The sequence below is a fragment of the Pholis gunnellus genome, assembly GCF_910591455.1.
Source record: "Pholis gunnellus genome assembly, chromosome: 5".
Taxonomy (NCBI): domain Eukaryota; kingdom Metazoa; phylum Chordata; class Actinopteri; order Perciformes; family Pholidae; genus Pholis; species Pholis gunnellus.
This window is the reverse complement of record NC_136531.1, coordinates 8,608,599-8,629,270: the sequence shown is the minus strand read 5'-3', so window position 1 is coordinate 8,629,270 and position 20,672 is coordinate 8,608,599. Positions and strand designations below refer to the sequence as shown.

The 20,672-nt window shown below is 41.7% G+C and overlaps 1 protein-coding gene across 1 annotated transcript in view; it reads right to left on the bottom strand.

Annotated features, from left to right (window-relative positions):
* nr3c2 (nuclear receptor subfamily 3, group C, member 2) overlaps nt 1–20,672 on the bottom strand; it is a 64,876-nt gene that overhangs the window by 17,159 nt on the left and 27,045 nt on the right. The window contains exons 3-4 of the mRNA XM_079160278.1: nt 8,813–8,940; nt 793–909 (exon numbers count right to left, since the gene is read on the bottom strand). Coding sequence (XP_079016404.1) covers nt 793–909; nt 8,813–8,940 — 245 coding nt within the window. The remainder of the gene's footprint in view (nt 1–792; nt 910–8,812; nt 8,941–20,672) is intronic.

Here is a 20,672-nt window from a genome sequence, read left to right as displayed (position 1 = left end):
TTGGGCGATGATCATTATAAAAAACTGTCATGTCTGTAAATGGTTTTGACAACAAGTCAAATCTTGCTTAGAAATGACAGTGAAAAGCAGAACAAGCTAGTCTGAGGACCTTTCCATAGACATCTATTAAATCCTCTCCTCACTGATGTAGATCCACGTCATTCCAATTTGCAAATATTTCTCTTTGAATTCATTCAGAAGACAAATAATTCACTGCCAAGCACGAAGCAGTGAACTCCTCAACTGCTCTGTGTAACAGCAGCAGCTGTAGTGTGCATGTTCACCCTTTGGCCACCTTTATTTGAGTAATTTGACAGCCCTACCACATGTTTCTATACATTTACATTCTCGTTTCAATTTAGCGTCCTGGGGGAGCATAACATTTGTAATTTCAATTACTCTAATGGACTGAAAACCTATCAAGTATGCTTTTGGCCTTGTATGTGCTACTGCGACCCTGAATTGGAATGAGCCAGTGGCAATAAATTAATTCATTTTGTTCCGAATCCTTCTCAACTAAAGTGTCATCTTACCTCATAATACAATACTGTAACTTTGTCAGCTGGCATCGTATATACAGTACTGTAGATCTACACCTGCATGCATATGCATTATGCATATCGTGCTCAGATAAAGGCTACTATATGCACACACATACACACAAACATCCTATGACTCAGCATCCTTGGGCCTCCTGTGACTACAGCCAGACCTACTTTTCCATATCTATCAGTTCTCATAAGCAGAGCGAGGCTGACTCAAATGTCACATCTGAGACACGTGACTCCTCACCTCCTAGGTTCATCCCGGCCTGGAGACACTTCCGTACGCGACATGCCGGACAGTTTTTCCTTCGGATCTTGTCAATGATGCAGTCATTTCTCCCGGCACACAGGTAGTTGTGCTGACCTACAGAAAGACAGGACACAGCATCAGAACGATGGTGAACACGACATAGAACAGCAGCCGTGATCATTTCAAAGTGATGAGCAGCGAAGATAAAAGAAAAAAAAGATAATAGAGCAATAAAGAGGAAGATAAAGAAAGCTAACTTATGTAATATGGAATAATATTTGCACGAATGTGATTAAATGAACAGAAGTAAATGTTTGATTCTACTGTAGAGACTGTTTTGTAATGTAGGTCAACACAGAAACCCGTGAAATGTCTGGCAATATCGGAGATCTGCATTTCACGACTTTTACTGTGAAAATGATTGAAATTGTGATTATTCCGCTCTCGCATTCTAGAACGCATGACTAATGGTGTATTTTACAGTATATGGCATGAGGGTATTAATATTCGCTGGACCCAGGACACTGGCTACAGCTAGACTCTTCCTGACAGTGATGCTAACATGGCGAGAATCCCTCCTGCCTCCTGCCTAGCCCTTAGCTAAACCCAATGATCTCCCATTTCAGAGCGCTTCCTTCCGCTCCACTAGTTCTTCACTGTACAGCTCCTCTCCTCCTCCACTCTTCTCCTTCTCTACGCCTGCGACTCCATCCCACTTTTTTTCCCTTTTTCCACACGTCCGCCAGCCTCAGAGCGCCATACGCCCACACACAGGCAGGCTCATGCTCGTGCACACATACAGTCATTCACCCGCTCACTCCCATACACACACACACACACACACACACACACACACACACACCATGCACGCCCATATACACACACTGCCAAAGCTGCTCCACTTGGCAATTTAGAAAAAAACTGTGAATACACACACATGGAATTCACAACACAACCCAGATGGAGTGGTATAGTGTGGTGTAGTGACCCCCGATGACCCCAGTACACGGCTTATCTTAGTGTTGATGCTGAAATTGTGCGCTCATCTCAGATGGTGTATACGGACGTGTGCATGCACATACTGGCAGGTCAATGTATGTCTGTGTTTCCCTGCATGTTCGTCGTGCATCGTTTATTTCTTCAGAAGTACCCGAGATTCCTGGCATTGAAAGCTTGTGCGTTGTTTACATGCGGTTTGCTCAAACATGTACATTCTGTGCATCGCGTTTGTTGCATCTACAGTACAGTATTTGTATTCGTGTGTAGGACTGAGCAGAAGTTGTTTTCTGAGCTAGCAGGAGTAGTGCACAGTGTGTCTGTCTGGCTGCTGCCAAAAGCCAAGGAACCGAGCTGCAGGAGGAGAGGCAGCAGCTGTAGCCCCACCACTATTTCTGGCTAAATCACATGACCGTTACATAAGCCCATTTTTCTTGCTCTAAAAAACAGTAAACTGCGACACAGGAAACACAACGCAGCCATCCCCTTCCCCACCCCCCTCGTGCACGCGCACACACATGCATACACACTCGCTAGGATGGGCCGGACCAATTGGCAATTCGGAAAACTCTGGAGCCTTGCTGTCAACTGTTTTGCTCATTCCCGTGAATCTTGTTAATAATTGTTAGAGTGAAATACACTTTGTGAGACAGGCAAAGTCGTAGTCCGATGTTGTGTGTGTGTGTGCACGCCACTGTGTGTGTATCTGAAAAGAGAGCGAAGTTGTTTATTTATGCACTGTGTGTGCATGCACTCACATGCCCTCGCACAGCATGTTTACCTCTGAATATGTGCGTTTGCTTATCAACCTGGCACATGGCGGGCTACTGATGAATGCTGCTTTTTAGTGTTACCTTGGAAATCGTTTTATGAAATAAAATAAAAAAACATAATCATTTTATCTCCTGTTAAAATGGTGAATTTATGAAGTCATTTTGACTCATATTCTAACATGCATCATAGCCCAAAATGTATAACTATCAAGATATTTTCATGTAATACTCGATGAAAAAGATAAAAGATTCCTCAGATACTGTATTAAACTTGACATCAGTTTAAAACCTCCTGTCTGCTGGTACAATGCACACTCTGTCAGCATTCTCCATTACATGGCAACCCTAAGAGTGTTTTAATGGAGTCCACTCACGTCTACTTTTAGCTAATGATCTCACAATCTGGCAACAACCCGCTGAGTAGTCTCTGTTGTCTGTCAGCTCCAGCATCCTCAATTATGAGGACACCCTTCTGAAAGGGAATACTCTTTCCTATGGGGACCCCACTTTAACAAGTGTAATCCGAAAAAAAAAACTCCTCCTGCCCCCCGGCAGAGCTACAGTGCATCTGCTTTACAAACAGAAGTCAGACGGACTTGGGGCTTTGCTAAAATACATTCTTTAACCTGACATTTTTTAATAGCCACTAGACACAAGTGGTCAGGCCCCCGGTTGTGTAAATAGCCTCCTCAGATACAGTAGCTGACCCACATTCATATTTTGTATTTATAGTGGCTGCAGATTTCTTAGTTGCAAGCCGGTCCTGCAGTCACAAGATGGCATATAACTAAACGACATGCTCAAAATGTCACTCTCATAGATTATTGCCGTTTGATCATCCATTCACAAAGCATTTGGTCAATTCTGTGATCGTCATTCATCGGTTATTATTGCAACCTAAATTACATAGACAACAAAAATACCAAACAACCCAAAAATGCTGGCCTCTCAGAGATGTAATTGTCGTTACCACTGGGCCAGCAGTAAGCAAATCACTGCCCAGCAATGGCACTGCTGCTGCAGTTCTTTGGACAACACACAAACAGCTGTGTTGAATGGTGCTCGACACAATGAAATGTCCTTGTCTGGATCGTGATAAAAAAAGAGGGTGCAGAAGTTAAAATAGAATGTAATAGAAGCTGTAATTTTGTTTACTATCTCTTTACTTCCTTAATTATTACTAGGCCTAGGTCTTTTTACATAATGCTTTGAGTCATTATTTAGGCCTCTATATTGTTTTTTTTTAATGTATAAGAACAGCCAGTTGTGGCAGTGTTCATGATAAAAGCTGTTTGTCAAGAAACTCTTAATATTCACTTGCAGAAATGAAAAACAGTTCTATCCCCTCAAAACTGCAGGTTGAAAACACATTTGACTCTCATCTGTATCATATCAAGTGCTCGCTGCTAAGTGTTTTCAGACTGTGGGTTTGCAACAGAAACATTCCCTTTCCTCTGTACCTCCTTTCTGTCTCCTTTCTCATTCCACTTAGCTATGTATCTACAGTATGCCTTTTTATTTCTGCTGCTACTTTACTTTGTATGCATAGAGCAAGTGCATTTTGACGTGCATTACAGCATAGTATGTGTACACTTGTAGTAATGTATCTTTAGCTAACCTATCATCAAGATAGAGGCTGATGAGGCTGATGAAGGCCATCAGATTGGCACTGTTTATTTGGTTAAACACAAAAGGTGCATTATTTTTGCATTGATGTCAAAGAACAAAGGAATGGAGCAGGAAGAGATAGAGGTCAGATTATATCCACTGAAGGTCAGGGCACATAGGAAGTAGTGTGTGTGTGTGTGTGTGTGTGTGTGCATAAAGGAGTTATATCATCATACATGCAGCAAACCTGTGGCATACCTGTTACTGAGGTTTCATATTTAGTCAAAATGCTGTATATTTTAGAGCGGGAATAATTAGTCAATTCATTGATGATTCATTTCAAGAGAAGAAAAACAAGCAATGTAAGAATTTGCTGCGTTTCTCTGCTGTTGTTTTTGTCATTGTAAGTTAAATGAATTTGTGTTTTGGATTCTTTGTCAGACAAAACAAGCAATTTGGAGATGCCAACTTAGCTTAAGAAAAAATGCGAGGGGCATTTGGTCTCTATTTTTCATTCTAACATTTCACAGGCTGAACAAGTTATCAATGAATTTAAAAAACCAACCGACACATTTGTTGCGTATTCTTGCAGCCCTAATACATTGTATAAGCAGAAAGGATATAAAAAATACACACACAAACACACACGCACACGTTGGGACAGTAAACGTATCTAGGTTGCATTAGAGAGACCCTTCCTCAGGCTGCATTCTCCAACCTAAATGCCTATTAGCAATGTGGGTCACACACATATTTACAGTAAGCTTTGAAGATTTAATTTCTGCCTAATGCTATACAACTGAAATCCTATACTACTTAATGAAGAAGTGCGTGCTCATGCATGTGTGCATGGTTAGTTTGCGCCTGCCACTGTGTTTGTGTGTATGTTGTATGCGTTTTCTGATCAAAGAAGCTCTGGTGTGAGACATGTGTTGTGTGAGCTGGAATCAGGGCTGCTAAATGGCTTCACTCCAGCCGTTGTTACACGAGCCTCTCACACACAACCTGAAGCATTCACTCCGGCACGAGAGGGGGGGCCTTTATTCCCCCGGCCTGAGCTGAAAAAGATGCGATTGGACGGCAGAGCTGCCACTCAGAGCAGAAACAGTGCGAGACGAGTCCTCGGATGACCTCTCCCACAGAGGCGGTGCCCAGGAATGGGTTTTTAGATTGACACCAGCGCCTTGGAAACCGCGACCCAGTCAAATTGCAGAACACACTGAGGCCATAACAAGGTTGACTAATGTCTTTGTGAACCTCTCAGTTTAATAAGAGAACAACAATAAAAGCAGCTAGTGAGCTAAAAGCAGGGCATAGTATTCTTGCACAGAGCAGAGATGCCAAGCCACTGATGACATGAGAATAATAAGCTTGCGTTCGACTCTTCAAATGCGCTCCGCATGGAGCCATTTATTGAGTGCAGCTGTCTTGTACCAACAAAGTGGAGCGGGCGCAGGAGAGATGCACACATGAATGCATTCAGCTATTTCCACATTTCATTAGCGATGATAACACATATTTACGAACTCTTGTTTAGTGTCAGAAAGCATTTTCCCGCAGCGCAGGATAAAGGTTTGTACTGAAGAGTCCATTCATTTCAATGGAGCCTATAAATTGGCTGCGTGTTTGCATATGACAGTTGAGTCAACAGTAGCAATACAATTGCAAAACTTGCAAGCTTTATAAAAGTTATTCCACTTCTTCTATGTCTGTTTACTAAGTGTGTGTGTGTGTGTAGTAGCTGCCGCGCTGTATCAGATAAACTGGATGACTCGCAGTGAATAGGAGAGCAGGTGGATGAATGTGTCTTTCATGAAATAAGTGGTTGTGGATGTGAAAGCTTAAAGAATGAATTTTTGAAAAGCTCACTCTGCACACAATTTAGCAATTCTACATGTTTCCCAGGGCCATGGTTATAAACTTCATAGTGCACAGTCGGCTTTGGCTTCTGGTAGATATGACAAGTGGAATTAATATTTGTTCTCTTGAGGAGGACAGTGGAAGTCCCATGTGGCCAATGGATCTTCCAAACAGATGGTCTAAATGTAAACCTAAAATATAGCCCATAAAGAGTAACTGTGCCAAACTCCGATGACGTAACGTTAAAACCTAACAGCGACTTGCCTGACTTGGATGAAGGGGAAACGAGACCCTCCACAGTCGGTAGGATTTCATCTGAATTGTTGATGACTCTGGAATGCTAACTAGCTCGGTAGTAAAAGGCTGTGAGCCTGTTAGTCGTCTAATGAGCTACAGCCGACTGAAAAGTTTTTTTCCCCCGAGGCAGGCGGTGCCAAAGGAAATTAAGCATGGGCTGGATTATTCCCCTTCTACAGATGCCCGCTCTCTGCAGTCATCTTTTACATCTCACATGCCAAGTGTAAGTTTTTAACTTTGAGAGAAAAGAGGAGGAGAAGGAGGAGGAAATACTGGGAGAGGGGAGGAGTAAAACGTCTTCTCACGTCCTAACTTACACCTCTCCGGCGCTTACTGCTGACACATCGTTTTCCATCCCTCTGCCTGTGTCTTACTCCCTCTCCCGGCTCCTCCTCTCTTTATCTCTCTGTCTGCGTCTGACTTTTTCTTTGTCCTTCCTCCCCCCCTCCCTCACTGTATCTGTTTCACCGTCCTCTATCTCTCTTCACTTTGCACAATCCTTCTCTCACTATTTTCACCCTTTGCCTCCCTCCACCTTGCAGCTCTCTTTACACCTCAGCAGCAGCAGCAGCAGCAGCAGCTGTGGAGGGGTCACGTAAGGTAACAGCTCGCTTTGCACATTGGAAGGGCACGCAAGTCGCACGCAACCTTGATGACATCACACCACGGTATGGGTTGCCCTCATTACGCTTTGATGGTTTGCACGGTTGCGGTTGTTTGGCAGTGCAGAATCAAGAGGAAACTCCCATTTAAATACAGGGAGGTGCTCATAAAGTAAAGAGCACTGCATTAGATTTAAAGGGCATCACATAATCAATGAGTCGTTTTCGGTGTAATTACACTTCATATGCGAAACAAATAGGGCTGCCGAAAGTATAATCGCAAAGCCAGCAGAGATCTGAGCTCTTCAGAGCCTCACCTGACTAACACTCGCACACAAAGTCACATCTTTAGCATCTGCCGCCAGCTCTCTGCTGGCCAAGCTTGGAGCAAGAACAATGGCATGTCTAATTCGATAACCCCTGACACATAATCTGGTTTCAGGTGTCCGTAACGACAGTTTGTAAATATCATCAAATTAAGGCATGATTTGATTGGGAATAAGTGCAATTCCTTCAACGGTCAGAAAAACAGCTCGAGGGCCTGATGGCTGGCTGGCTGGCAGGCTTGTTTGCTTGTTGTTTTTCCGCCTGTACCGGGTCTGTAAGAGTGCGTTTCGCATTCAAACACTCATTTTAATGAGTGAGGCCAACGCCTCAGGCACAAAATGAAAAGCACATTATGGCTGCTTGTGATTTTCCCTCAGCTAAATATAACATAAAGGACTGCTGCAGGAGAATTACCTACTGAATGGTTTGTCTTTTTTTTCTGATGTGCCTCCCAACTTGGTCACAGTCTATAAATATAGTGTGGCAAATGTTTTTGGCCATTTAAATGATCTGTATAGGTCTTCTCTGATTTAACAGTTGTTTTTTTGCATAAAACAGTGTAGAGCAAATAAAACCAGCAGCACTATTGTTAATAACTCCTCCAAAAATGATCGACACTGTATTCTGCCTAAAAGTAATGAACATGCTGCTTCGTGTCAGCTCAGGAAAAAAGAGATTATCTGAGGAACTGTAATGCAACATGAATGAAACTTAATAATAACAGTAGCAAGAGCTTCTTCCTCTTACAGTTATACAAGTATTAGAGTTTAAACAACATGTCACTCTTCTGTAAACAATGAAATAGGAGATGCTTATTCTTCTTTTTAAATGGTCAGTATGAGAAAAGTATGGCAGCCAATAGAGCGCTCAATGCACTGCAACAGAAGAAAAGCCTTTTTATTTTAGTTTTAAAACAAAAATGTTGCATGATTTCGATATTATAGGGGATATTGGCTATACAGCTAGCTCTAGTCTCGACTAATTACGAGCATGTTCATCATTTTTTTATGCAGAGACTTCTATTGTGTTCAATTCAATTCAATTTATTTTTGTATAGCCCAAAATCACAAATTACAAATTTGCCTCAGAGGGCTTTACAATATGTACACATATGACATCATCTTGTCCCGGAACCCTCACATCGGAAAACAGGAAAAACTCCCCCAAAAAAACCTTTAACGGGGAAAAAAACAGGGAGACCTGTGGGAGAGCAACAGAGGAGGGATCCCTCTCCCATGATGGACAGAAGTGCAATAGATGTCATGTGTAGAACAGCATAACAAAATTACAACACATTCAATGTAATTACAACACATTGTATGGTGTTGTAACATCATTTTGTTGTGTGCAACTTGCAGCATTTCATTTGCTTGTGTTTTCTGTATTCGCGGTGCGTTTGTGCTACCTACGAGTGTCCTAATTTGTTTGCGATTTACGTCAGCATTGATGTTTTGATTTTTTTAATTTACTTGTGTTTTCTTAAGTTGCAGTGTGTTAAGTTCTCCCAGTCACCCTAGAAAAGATATCTTGTTTCAACATGAGTTAATGGCATACCTTCCACGGCTCTTTTGAAGAACACTTTGCAGCTTCCACATGTCACGACGCCGTAGTGGCATCCGGATGCCTCGTCCCCACAAACCAGACACACTTTGGCCGTTGAGGACGGTTGTCTCAGTGGCGAGCTGAAAGGACACACAGACACAAACAAGACGTGAGACTAGACTATAAATCAACAAAGATTTTTCAAAAGTCAACAACAAAGCCAGGGTAGACTGTCCCCTTCCTTACAGTGTTATTGCCTGATTCACATTGTGGAACATTCTTGTGTTTTTACGACCCACTGTACAGTAGCAGCACCGCGTGGCTAACCATAAAGATGTCTGCCAACCGAGAGAGGAGGGCTTTGCACTCAACTGATTTATAGCTTCACCAGGCTTAAAGAGACGCCAATGACAGAATTATAGAGGAGATTATTTAAATTCAATAAGCAGAGAGACACAGAGCAGGATGTCAAATTTAAGTAGGATCCAAAACACTTGTCCCGTTCTCTGGGAGAAAAAGGGGAAGGCACTGGAAAACATATTGAGTGGTGGCCAAAAACAATACAAACCGTGATTGAGCAAAGACTTGACTGTGTAATCGTGTAAACAACGAGTTCAGGGACAAAGATCAGTGCTGACAATCAGTACTGATGTGTGCTGTACTGTACGTAGCATGTCATGTTGTCGTTATTTACTCTGAGCAAGAAGGCGTTGTTTACTTTGGCATCATTTGCTGCTGACTGATTTCTACAGTTACATGACCATTAAAGCGCAGGATTTACAGTGCGTTCCTACTCGTGCAGTGCTAAATGGGAGAATTAGTTATAGTTCGTTACTGTTTACGTATTCCTGCAAATAGTTGTCAAAGGTCAAAAGTAAATGGATGATATGTCTGTCGAGTTAAGCTATTAACTAAAGAGGCATGCTCAAAGCAGTTTAATACAGAGTTTAAAGAACTGAAAAGGACCAAAACGTTATACAATCTATATTAAGGTAAATCAGATTCACCTTGATGATTATAAATGCAATGTTATTACTTTTTTAATAATCGATGCATGTATATCCGGTCTCATACAGGCTTACTTCTGACACGTTAGTCCTGTTAAATAAGTGTCTGACCAGTTAGTTTTGTCAGTTAGACATTTTTTCAAAACTGCAATATGAGGAAATTTAAGTTGGTAAGACATTCATAATGTCACTGATGAATTCTGTTTATTGTCAACACAGATTGAGAGAGCTGTACAGTGTACAGTGTCGGTATTACAGCCCGATAAATCAGTGGGCCAATACCATCGGATGAAGTACATGAAATAACAGTACGGAAATGCCAAATACTTTTGACGTGATTCAGAATGATTCTCAGTAGCGCATTGCTTGTATGACAGCACCCAGAAGTTTATATTTGAACTATAAGACACACGTATCGGCTTCAAAAATCCAGTATGAATTGGATAGGGTGTCGGGTGGCCCTTTAACCATTTTGTAAATTTACAATAAAAGTAAATTGACTCACAATGGGACTTGTTTTGTAGTTTAAATGTAAATAAGGTACCAGAGTGCATAAAATAGATTAAGGGAGGTTGTTTATCTATAAAAAAAATGGGAGAAGCCCAGAATAATTGATGGATAATGAATTACAAATTAAGACAGGTTATCTGTCTTTTTAATGTTTATTCATTATGTCTTATATATGTTTTTATTGTTTCTTTATTAACTGACCGCTGGCCTCCTGTCATTTTGCAAAAGTGACCCAAGCGGGCAAAGCAAGTTGAGTATCCCTTCAGTATACGATTCAATGCTAAGCCATATATTAAGCTCTTTAAGCATTTATATCCAATGCATTTCCAAGAACAATACGACTACATTTATTCCTTAAAATAAGGTCTGCTCAATGGAGATGTAAGGCAAAAGATAGAGTGTGTGGGGGGGGGGGGGGGGGGGGGGGGGGGGGGTCAGGTACATTTTGAGGCCATCCATTACAGTCTGGTTGGAAACATGACATGGTTTCATCAGTTTGCAGAGCAAGCATGCCCTATGGATGAGGCTGAATAATAATCTTACATTAAGCATGCTACTTATCCGTGCTACTTATTAATGGAATGACAGCGAATCAGTTGGCTCTCACGTTATCAAAAATTTAACATACATTTACATTCTGAGTAGATTCAAAGCTTCCTGCATTTAAGGATAGGTCAAGACAAGCAGAAACAGTAATATAATATTTACTGAAACATTTCCCTTAACGTGCATACACACACGCACGCACCGCACACAAAGAACACAACGCGTAGATGGGTACAAAGAGAGAACACCTTGTATCAAAACATTAAAAGTGGCCTCAGCTTCCCCTTCTTTTCTGTTCTAATTACCTCGCTCCCATCTCAATCAATAACATGCAAGGTGATTGTCTGGTTAACATTCTCCTTACATCCTTCATCAAACCAGCTGCCAAGCACTCTCTCTCTCTCCTCCTCTCTCTGTCTCTCTACCTCACACGCTCTCTCATGCACACACATTTCCTCCAGGGGACTAGCTGGAAAGGGGGTACAGCAACAGCACACTCAGATACAATCAGGACCACTGATCTAATTCCCTCTCGTCCATCTACACACACATTCAATTTGTTAGGACGCTTAGAGGAGTCTCTGGCGAGGTGTTTGTCTGACTAGATCTTTCTGGCACCGGGCCCCATGGTTTCAGCTAATGTGAGTGTGTGTACGTGTGCATGCACAAAACCAATCCATGTCAAGGTGTGTTTTTCAGCATGTTTATCTGCTGAATATCCCCCCCCCCCCCCCCCCCCCCCCCCCCCCCCCCCCCACCCCCCCCCCCCCCCCCCCCCCCCCCCACAATACATTGGATTTTTCACACCATTACAAAGCAGTGTGAACAAGAAAGCAAAGAAAGTGTACAGCCAAGAATTACACGAGGAGCACATGAGCAGTCTAAAGTATCTGCTTCTAAAATTCAGTCAGCGGTCCACCCTTTTAATAGTGCCACGCATTAAAACCTTGTCGCTGCGTGCCAGCCTGCCTGTCTGCTGGTCGACCAACAAGGTGACTTCCCCTCCCTCAGAGAAGTATATAGGTCATTCACTCTCTCTGCTTATGAAACCAGAGCAGACAGGGCAGGCTGCAGTGACTGTGCACCAACGGCTGCCAGTGGCCCAAAACTAAACACAAGCTACCAGACATTCCCAAATCAGGCTGTTTCAGCAGAGATGATAGCCTGCAGTTTGTCAGCGTACGGGCACGAATGATAGTGTAATCTGATTTTAATGTGCTTGAGAAAATAAGGGAATGACATGCAACAAAAGGTCTCCAGTCAGAATCAAAAACACGTTGTGGGTAAGTGGTGTGCATCTTTGACCACATCAATACATTTCCTTTTTGTTTGGCTTGTCATTTTCATAGCTTAAAGTATTCTGAGGTTGCAATTTCTGTCTGTTTCAGTTAAGGTTGAAATGATGATGATGTAGCACTGGAAGTAACATTGTTCTTAAGTCCTGCATGCAAGACCTTATGTCACCATTCAGCTCATACGGAAAACACAAAGCCAGACTGCAGAAGAAGCAAATTTGCATTGATAATGTTAACTTGGTAGAGAAGTTCATTTTAGGTCAATGTACAGTAAAATACATAAAGAAATGTATAACCTTATCCTCGAAGACAAGACATTTTTAATTTTTTGAGAAAAAATTGAATTAATTTATATCACAATACCTCTAAAATAATGTGGATGACAAGTTCTGCAGTTGTGTGCAGGCTACTTCTGTGACACTGGGACTTTTTTTTTCTCAACCCCTGTCTTTATTTCTGGGTACAATCTCAGACTGACTCAATGGGACTGCACAGATCAAAGGTCTCATTCTTCGCTCCAGTTGTTGCTTTTTTCTCTTCCTACAGAAACCCCAGGGCAGCGGTTTCATTGTTTTCAGTGTCCTTTCATCTTAAAAGATAACACACAAAGCTAACAACTGATTTAGTTGCTGTTTATTTCCCATGAGGATACAGATGAGTGCGAGTACACAATGCCTGTTTCTTCCCACCAAAATGTACAAGCAGAAATTTGTATCTCTTACTAATGCTTGCTGCCCTCTTCGGTGGCCCGAAAGGAAAGATGTTAATGAAATGATAAAGGAAAATAAATTTCAGAGTGTTTGAAACCAGACCAAGCCCACTGTGCCCGCTAAACTGTGTGAGGACCAAACCACAGGACAGATGTTTGGGCTCAGAATTGGCCTCGTGCTTTTCTACAAGTCATTTGGATGTCACACTGGGAGCATTCTCCAAATGGTTCAACAATCTCCACCCTCTCTCAGCTGCGGAAGGAATGCTAAATCAGGGAGAGCTAAGACCAGAAAGGACGGCCAAAGATTTATCAAAAGCCAATCTTGCACTTGATAATGACAGCAGTCAGTCAAAGCGGAATTTTCCAGAAGCCAGAATATGCATTAGCCGCATACGGGTCGATATGGGTCACAAGAAGAGGTCAGAAGTCATCCGAGCTCGGCGTAATTACAACAATTAGTTGCCATAGAAACAAAACATGAAGTCAAATAAATGACAAAGATACAAGGGAAGTCAAAAGGCCTCTAGTTATTCTGAGGTTATAAAGATAACACCATTATGGGTAAATAATGGGCCGTCAGACGGCTGTATGATGGACGACCCACGTGATAAGAATGAACCCTGTGATCCACATAAGTACATTAGCATGACAGTCAGCAAACAAGCAGCTGAACCACAGAGAGAGTCGTGTTGTATAGAGAAACAATGTCCTCATGCATGTAACTGTGATAAGACGAGTCGTATTTACCAAAAGGTTTTTTACGGACTATTAGCTAACATGAAAAAACAATTAAGTTGCCCGATTGAAACAAATTCACTTTCCTTTTTTCTCTTGTAGATGATTTAGATGGCCAAGGCAACCTGTTTCCAGTTTGCAACTTCTTCTTCTACTCTGTTTACTGGCTCATTACAACCATGTGTAAAGCGTAGCCTTTACCGGCAACTTCTGACCCAATTAGTTTATTTGCTTCATATCAGTTGATGAAAATGCGCCTAACTTGCATTTCTTTTTTTGCAACATTAAAAAACCTAGTCTGAAATTTTCTTGCCAATTGAATGGAAACACGACTTCAGTCTATCACAAACACACACACACTTCTGTGCTGTACTGTATTTACACTGCTGTAGAGCCAGCCGCCCACTGTAAAGATACATTTGTGTGTGTGTGTGTGTGTGTTTGAGCAGACACACGGACTCATTCTAGAGGCTGTTATCACAGGGATCAGACAAGTACCGCAGCCTCCCTGAACCTACCCCTCATGAAAGAGAAGCATCCTTGACTCTGCAAAAAAAAAAAAAAACACACACATACACAACTTCCATGGTACAGTGCGTCTCTACAGTCTGGCCTACAATATTTATGTAATACACACTTTGGCATGTGGAAAAACCTTAAGCTAGACCAGTTCAAAGACTTTTTATGTAACACACAACTCGGCATGTTGGAAAGGTAACGGTAGATTGGTTTAAACAAGGTGAGGGAGATGGAGAGGGAGCGAAAGAAGAGGACAAAATGGCTTACATAACCGTGAGCAGACAGTATAAACATTAGGTTGACACCCACTCACCGCCTCTCAAAAGGGAGAGAGGTCTTATGGGTAGTGTTAGAGAGCCACCAGGGATTTATTTTTCCTGGTGAAGGTGACCCTGGCATTGGGCAGAGTACCTGAGCATACAGAAATATGAGATTTCCTCTTTGTCAGGCTTGTGTTACACTTGCGTTAAGGTTACAGTATAATCTACTCTGACTGGCTGCCTTCTTATGGTCAAGAAAAAAAAAATCAGAACCTTGAAATGTTATGCATGAAGGTTTCACACCGTCATTTTCCATCTCACAGTTTATCATTTTTCTTATATTTTCTGTAAAAACACAACGTGTAAAAACTTTAAATACGGGACAAATAAGGTGATTTCACCATCAAATAACAGATATTGCAAATTTGCTCTCTGATGGAATCTGGTGTCCGGGCTGTGATTGCATTCCTTCTTTTAAATTCCAAGCTGTTGTGTTGTCTCCCCTCCAACGCCTGTGCCTATAAACTTTAAGTGACCTTCCCCCATAACAGCAAATCACAATCATCTGTCACATATAAATCCACTGTTTTGAGTGTAAACAAAGAAACGAAGCAAGTCACAGAAATGCATGCATGCACACACGCACACACACACACACACACAGAAACAGACAGAAACAGAAACAGAAAGCAGAAACAGACTACAGTATCATTCTGATTTATACAGAGTATCCAGTTTGTACTCTACATGTCTGAAGCTGTATCTCTCTTTGACTTTAAATTCCACTAACCAACTCCACAGCCACTCCTTTGTGAACTTTCACCTTTCCTCCAGTATGCAGTCGCAGCTGAATGGCCCCGGGGTCTTACGGAGACAGTGGATACCTTTAGGGCAGCAGTAGTGTAACTCGGCTGCTTTTAACTAACCAGAGCTGCTGTCTGACCATCTTTACTTCACTTTAATCACTTACTGTCACTGTCACACATGGTGAATGAAATTAATCACCTGAGATATTTTGGCTAAGTCGCAAAGCATGCAGGCATGAATCTCAGGGAGATGTGGCAGGGTGTTATTATCTGTTGGGGAGGATTATAGTGGCTGGAAAGTCCCGTAATTCATGCCTGTCAAGGGCAGCGAGAGGCCGATCACATTCACGCAGTATAAAATTAGGCATGGAATGCCAATGCATGCCCAAAGATTTGATCATAGTTTCTGTGTAGCGTGACATACTTAAACTCTGTGAGAACGTAAATGTGCTGTTAATGAATGCCGGTACGCACGTTTTTCAAACTGCACACAAAAACTCCATAACTTAAGTGCAGCCTTATTGAAAAATGCTACTTTTTGCATAATGCCACAACAAACTGTTCCTATACAGTTTATGGGGTCAACACACCCACTCGTTCATTTCTGACCAAATGCATTGGGTTCATTTATAAGCAAAGCATGAACCAGGCCAAAGATCTCCAATACTGCAAGGCACTCAATTTAGACGGATCTTGCCATCTGAGACTTTTGAACTGGACAACGCTGAGAAGGGGAGTAGGTGGGTGTAAATCCCACACAATAAAGTTAATGTGAGAAACTTTTAATTGGTTATGAAACCGTCTCAATTTAATGCCGATATGTCTATATGACTTACATAAGTAACCAAGACTATCAGCGAGAAGATTGGCTATTTCTACATTAATGCTTGTCATCTGTGCCACTGGGTCAGATTCCTCGCGAAATCAGACAAAATCATGCAGGTTCATCAGAGACTCCTTCAGCTCAGACCCTAGCGGGGTTTAGCTTCCGTCTTTCACCTGCAGTCAGACCTCCAGCGGCTCCTCCTCCAGCCAGGAGCAGAGCTTCACTTCGCTACTCCTCCGGCCTCTGCTGGGAGCCAACACCGACACCACAATGCTGAAGGCCCAGGCCGTATTTTTTGGGCCCGCTAGAGGGAAGAGAGGCACGGGAGAACCACAACCAGGACTATGTGGGGGAAGACTCTCCAAACCTGCTGCAGTAAAATCAGAGGTTTCTAAAGTGACTCTGGTGCACTACCGCTTCTGTCCACAGGGACCAACAAAACCAACACAAAACTAGAGTACCTTGTAGTAGCTTTAACTTGGTTACCTCAAAAATGTTCTCCATAGAGAGAGACATTTTTTAGTGCTAGACATAGACAAAACATCAACCACCGGTAAAATGTTTGGTAATTTGTAAAAGACAATTGCACATGTAACAGGATCACATTGCAATTCAAAATGACACAACTACAGCTTTTACTATGATTAATTCATCCCCATGAAAAATGAACTGCTATTCATTTGTACAGCCTCTGTAGCAGCCTCGACTGATCTCCTCGTCAAGTTCGCCTGCACTGATTTGATCGACTGTGACGAAGTGTCTTTACTGCCTTAAAGCAGTTAGGTTCACATGGGCTCCTCACCCTGATCAGTTTCTGTTTTTAGCACCAAGTTTCCAAGATCCTTTGCAAAAATCAGAAAACAGCCAGAAAACAGCTGGGAACATAATTTAGCTGACATGTTGAGAAATACATTGTAGGGCATCAGGTTGATTTACAGGCATGGGAAATAGAGAAATAATGCAAACAAGAGGCCAGTGATAAACAAAATGTTCGACACATGAATAAACATGGAATACCAACTCAGTGACTTAAATCAAATTTCCCTCCTGAACATAAACCTACATGATAACAGCAAAAATAAGCATGGTAGTTGGTTTAAATCTAACTAAATACACAAAAAGGAGCCTGTTTTCACCACCTTTGTGAAACGTGGCTCAAAATGTACTCTAATCTATCTCACTGCCACGAACATAAACACAAATGGACCGCTTCAAAGCCACGCTGCTAAAACTAGTTCTGTTATTGACCCAAATCCTTTGATTTCAGTGGCATGGATGAACTCTAGACCTGGCCTCCCCAGGTGTTCATGTTTCAACTCTATTTACTGCTTACTTTGCTTTCTTCCACCGACTCCATGCAATACCAGGCTCCTTACAAATGTGTCTCTATCCAGGTTTGGGGTCAGGTTGCCTGTACAGCAGGTGACCTCCAAACTCAGCTTAGAGGCCCTGGGACAAATGAGAAAAACAAATCCCTAGAGAGGGAGATTATCTTTAAGGGATCAGCGCTGACCAGAGCCACCTCCACACCACACACTCCTTACCTGTTTTCCACTTTCTAGCAACAGTTAGCAGACAGTCAAGGCCTGTTTGCTATCATCTGGTTAAGTACAACAAGGGTCAAATCAATAAGATTACCGTATACTATAAGCTGACATTTAAATTCTACAAACATCTTTTAAAAAAATCAACTAAGCATGTGGGTTCAGAGAAATCAAACGTCAAAAATAATCTTATTCAAAAGGTGACCTTTTCCTTTCCTCTGGGATTCAAAAAAGCCTCACTCTGAATGTAGGTTAATGTACGCTGGCGCTGACACATGTTGCCAGCAACCCTACGCATTAGCTGTCACATGCGATCATCCTCAACACCCACCAGTCATTTACAATTCTGCTGGGACAAACATGGAGGAAGAGCAGGCAGAGAGTCCTCCGTGGGCAAAGAGGAAATGCTGCACACACACCATACTACATTAACTTACATACTGAGGGGATACAGTTAGCCATGGGGTTGCCAATTGAATCTGCTGGGAGTGTTTATTGTATGTATAGTTTAAAGTCTTGTGGCTCCCTAATGTCACTGGGTATGAAACCACAACCTCAAGAAGTGGGCTAGCATGAGAGTCAAAGCCAAGTCTCTGGTTGGCTCAGATCCAGGTGGTTAGCACCACGGCAGCACATTCTGCATGTAAGCTCAAGAACTGCTGAGAACTGCTCTCCAGTCAGCCTCTCTATAGTATTTGACAGGTTCAACAGCAGAAGAGCAGTCATATACCCAGCTAGAAGTCTTGCCTGCGCTCAGCCACTTAGTCCAAACCGCTTCTGACAGCAGGGGCCAATCAGGTGATCAACGAAAATGTGCCCGAAGGAACACAAACTATACAACTCCAGAAATATGGATCTATTTTTTGCAAATGTTATTGTTTAAATGGCGTATCTGCACTTAAGTCGTAGTAGCAAGGGGAGAAAGGAGGAGATTGGTTAAAGCTCCAAAACCGTAATGTTTTACAATTACAACTTTAGAAACTAAAGTGCTATCAGGTCTTCTCATTGTAAAGCTCAACATTAATTTCATAAAAGGTCAACTTTAATTCTGACCTCAAAATTACAAAAGGTCCCACACAAGCGGTACAAAATGCAAAAGAAAAAGAAGGTTAGAGGGCAAACACACACACACACACGTACACACACACACACACAGGTACACACACAAACACACACACAGTTACATACACACACACACACGTACACACACACAATATCGGGCCAAACTAAATGTGTCTGTGCAATGACCTTTTTCAAATTCAGTGTGTTCACCTCCAAAGGATTACAGGCCCAGATGGCCACTGGATGAACAATACAACACCTGCCGAGGGACATACTGCAATTAGGTTCTTGCAAAACAACTACTGCAAAAAGACAAACCTTCGTCTACACAATAAAATATCACAGAAACCCACACTGACCACTCTATCTCACTCAGAACACAACCACAGTATAATCCGTACATCTTCAGTCAACGTCTGTCCTCAGAATAGAAACCTAAATCTTAGGTTGTTGCTGTTATGTAACACAGGAAGATGTTTTCAGTGAAAAATACTAGATATCGTTTACTGAAGTGATGAAGTTGGCGTGCATCGGCACTGTCATTGCAACAGGTGCAGTCCGACAAACCTGATCGACATGTTCACTTTAGACAAAGTCACACACCCCTTGAAATGATTCCAGTTTGGCTTTAGGAAAGAGGAAACACAATGATTGACTGATGTCAGTTAGTACTGCTTTCTTGAAAAGGGACACAGAGAGCTGGATATTTCTATAGATGCTCTGAAGTGCTACAGCTTGGATGGCATGTCTGTATCTGCCTCCTGCATCTCTATCATAAGGCTTGCACCAGGCCTTGGCCATCACCACACAATGCCCAGACTTTCCTTTTTGGTGTCGCACAAGAGTCAAGTGTTGGATATGTGCAGAGAGGAGGAGAGGGATAAAGACAGGAACATAAAAACCAAGAGAGAGAGGCTGTGTTTACCAAGCCTCTCACCATCATTGTACTTATATGCATCACATATTGTAGCCTGAAACGTAATTTCCTGTTCAAAACAAGAAGTTAAAAATAACATCAGACATTGAAACCTCTGCTCAGGTGAGAGCTTCTTCATAGGTATGGCTGACTATTGATGTATATTTAATAAGGTGAAAGATTTGCAGTGGTGCATGTGGCTGCCCTTTCAGAGCCGGCGCCCGTGTCACCTTTTTGGGGCGGCCAATTCCAGGGATGTTAGCAATGGTGAGGCGGACTGGAGGAATACAGTGAGATGGGGACAAAGGGCAGAGTGAGACAGGACTAGAGAGGAAGCAAGAGAGAATATTTAAATTTAATTCTGACATCCACATATACTGACTTATTTGCCGGCTGATTTTGACAGGCTTTCAAATATATATATAAATAAAATGTTCGAAATATGCACAGATTTTGCCCAACAATGAAACTGACTCGTATTCTGGAAGTGAGTCAGTGTGAATAGTCAGATAATTATGAATTGTTATGTCTTTCTGCATGTAGGTTAAATCGGGTTGAAATCAATATAATGATTTTAATAATTTTTTTTAATAATAATTAATAATTTTAATATTCTGGTTATAAGTATAACCATATGACATTTGAAATAAAATCATCAACTGATACTCAATTAAGTGAACAAAATGTACTGAAATGTAACACAATAGCATAATGTGTTCATATCAGTGCTGAAATTATTGGTCTTTTCATTGATTAATAATAATATATCAAATAAAATGGCAAAATATTTAAAGACTCCAGTTTAAACCATTATACAGATTTTCAGCTTTTCTTTATATTATACCATTTTAATCTTTATCAATTTGTGTTTTTAATTGTTGTAAGGAATTGGAAGACGACACCTTTGGCTTTAAGAACTAGTAATGGGCATCTGTCCTTTTTATTGGTATTTTATTGATTATCTATCAATCAGTTACAGCCCTTGATGATCACATGTCACAATACGATTCTACGGAAACCAGATTAATGTTATAAATGATTAAATATTAAATACTACTGAAACCATTCACCGGTTTATGGGTTAGTTGATCAACAAAAAATCAATCATCAATGATGATCAATTAATCATTTAAC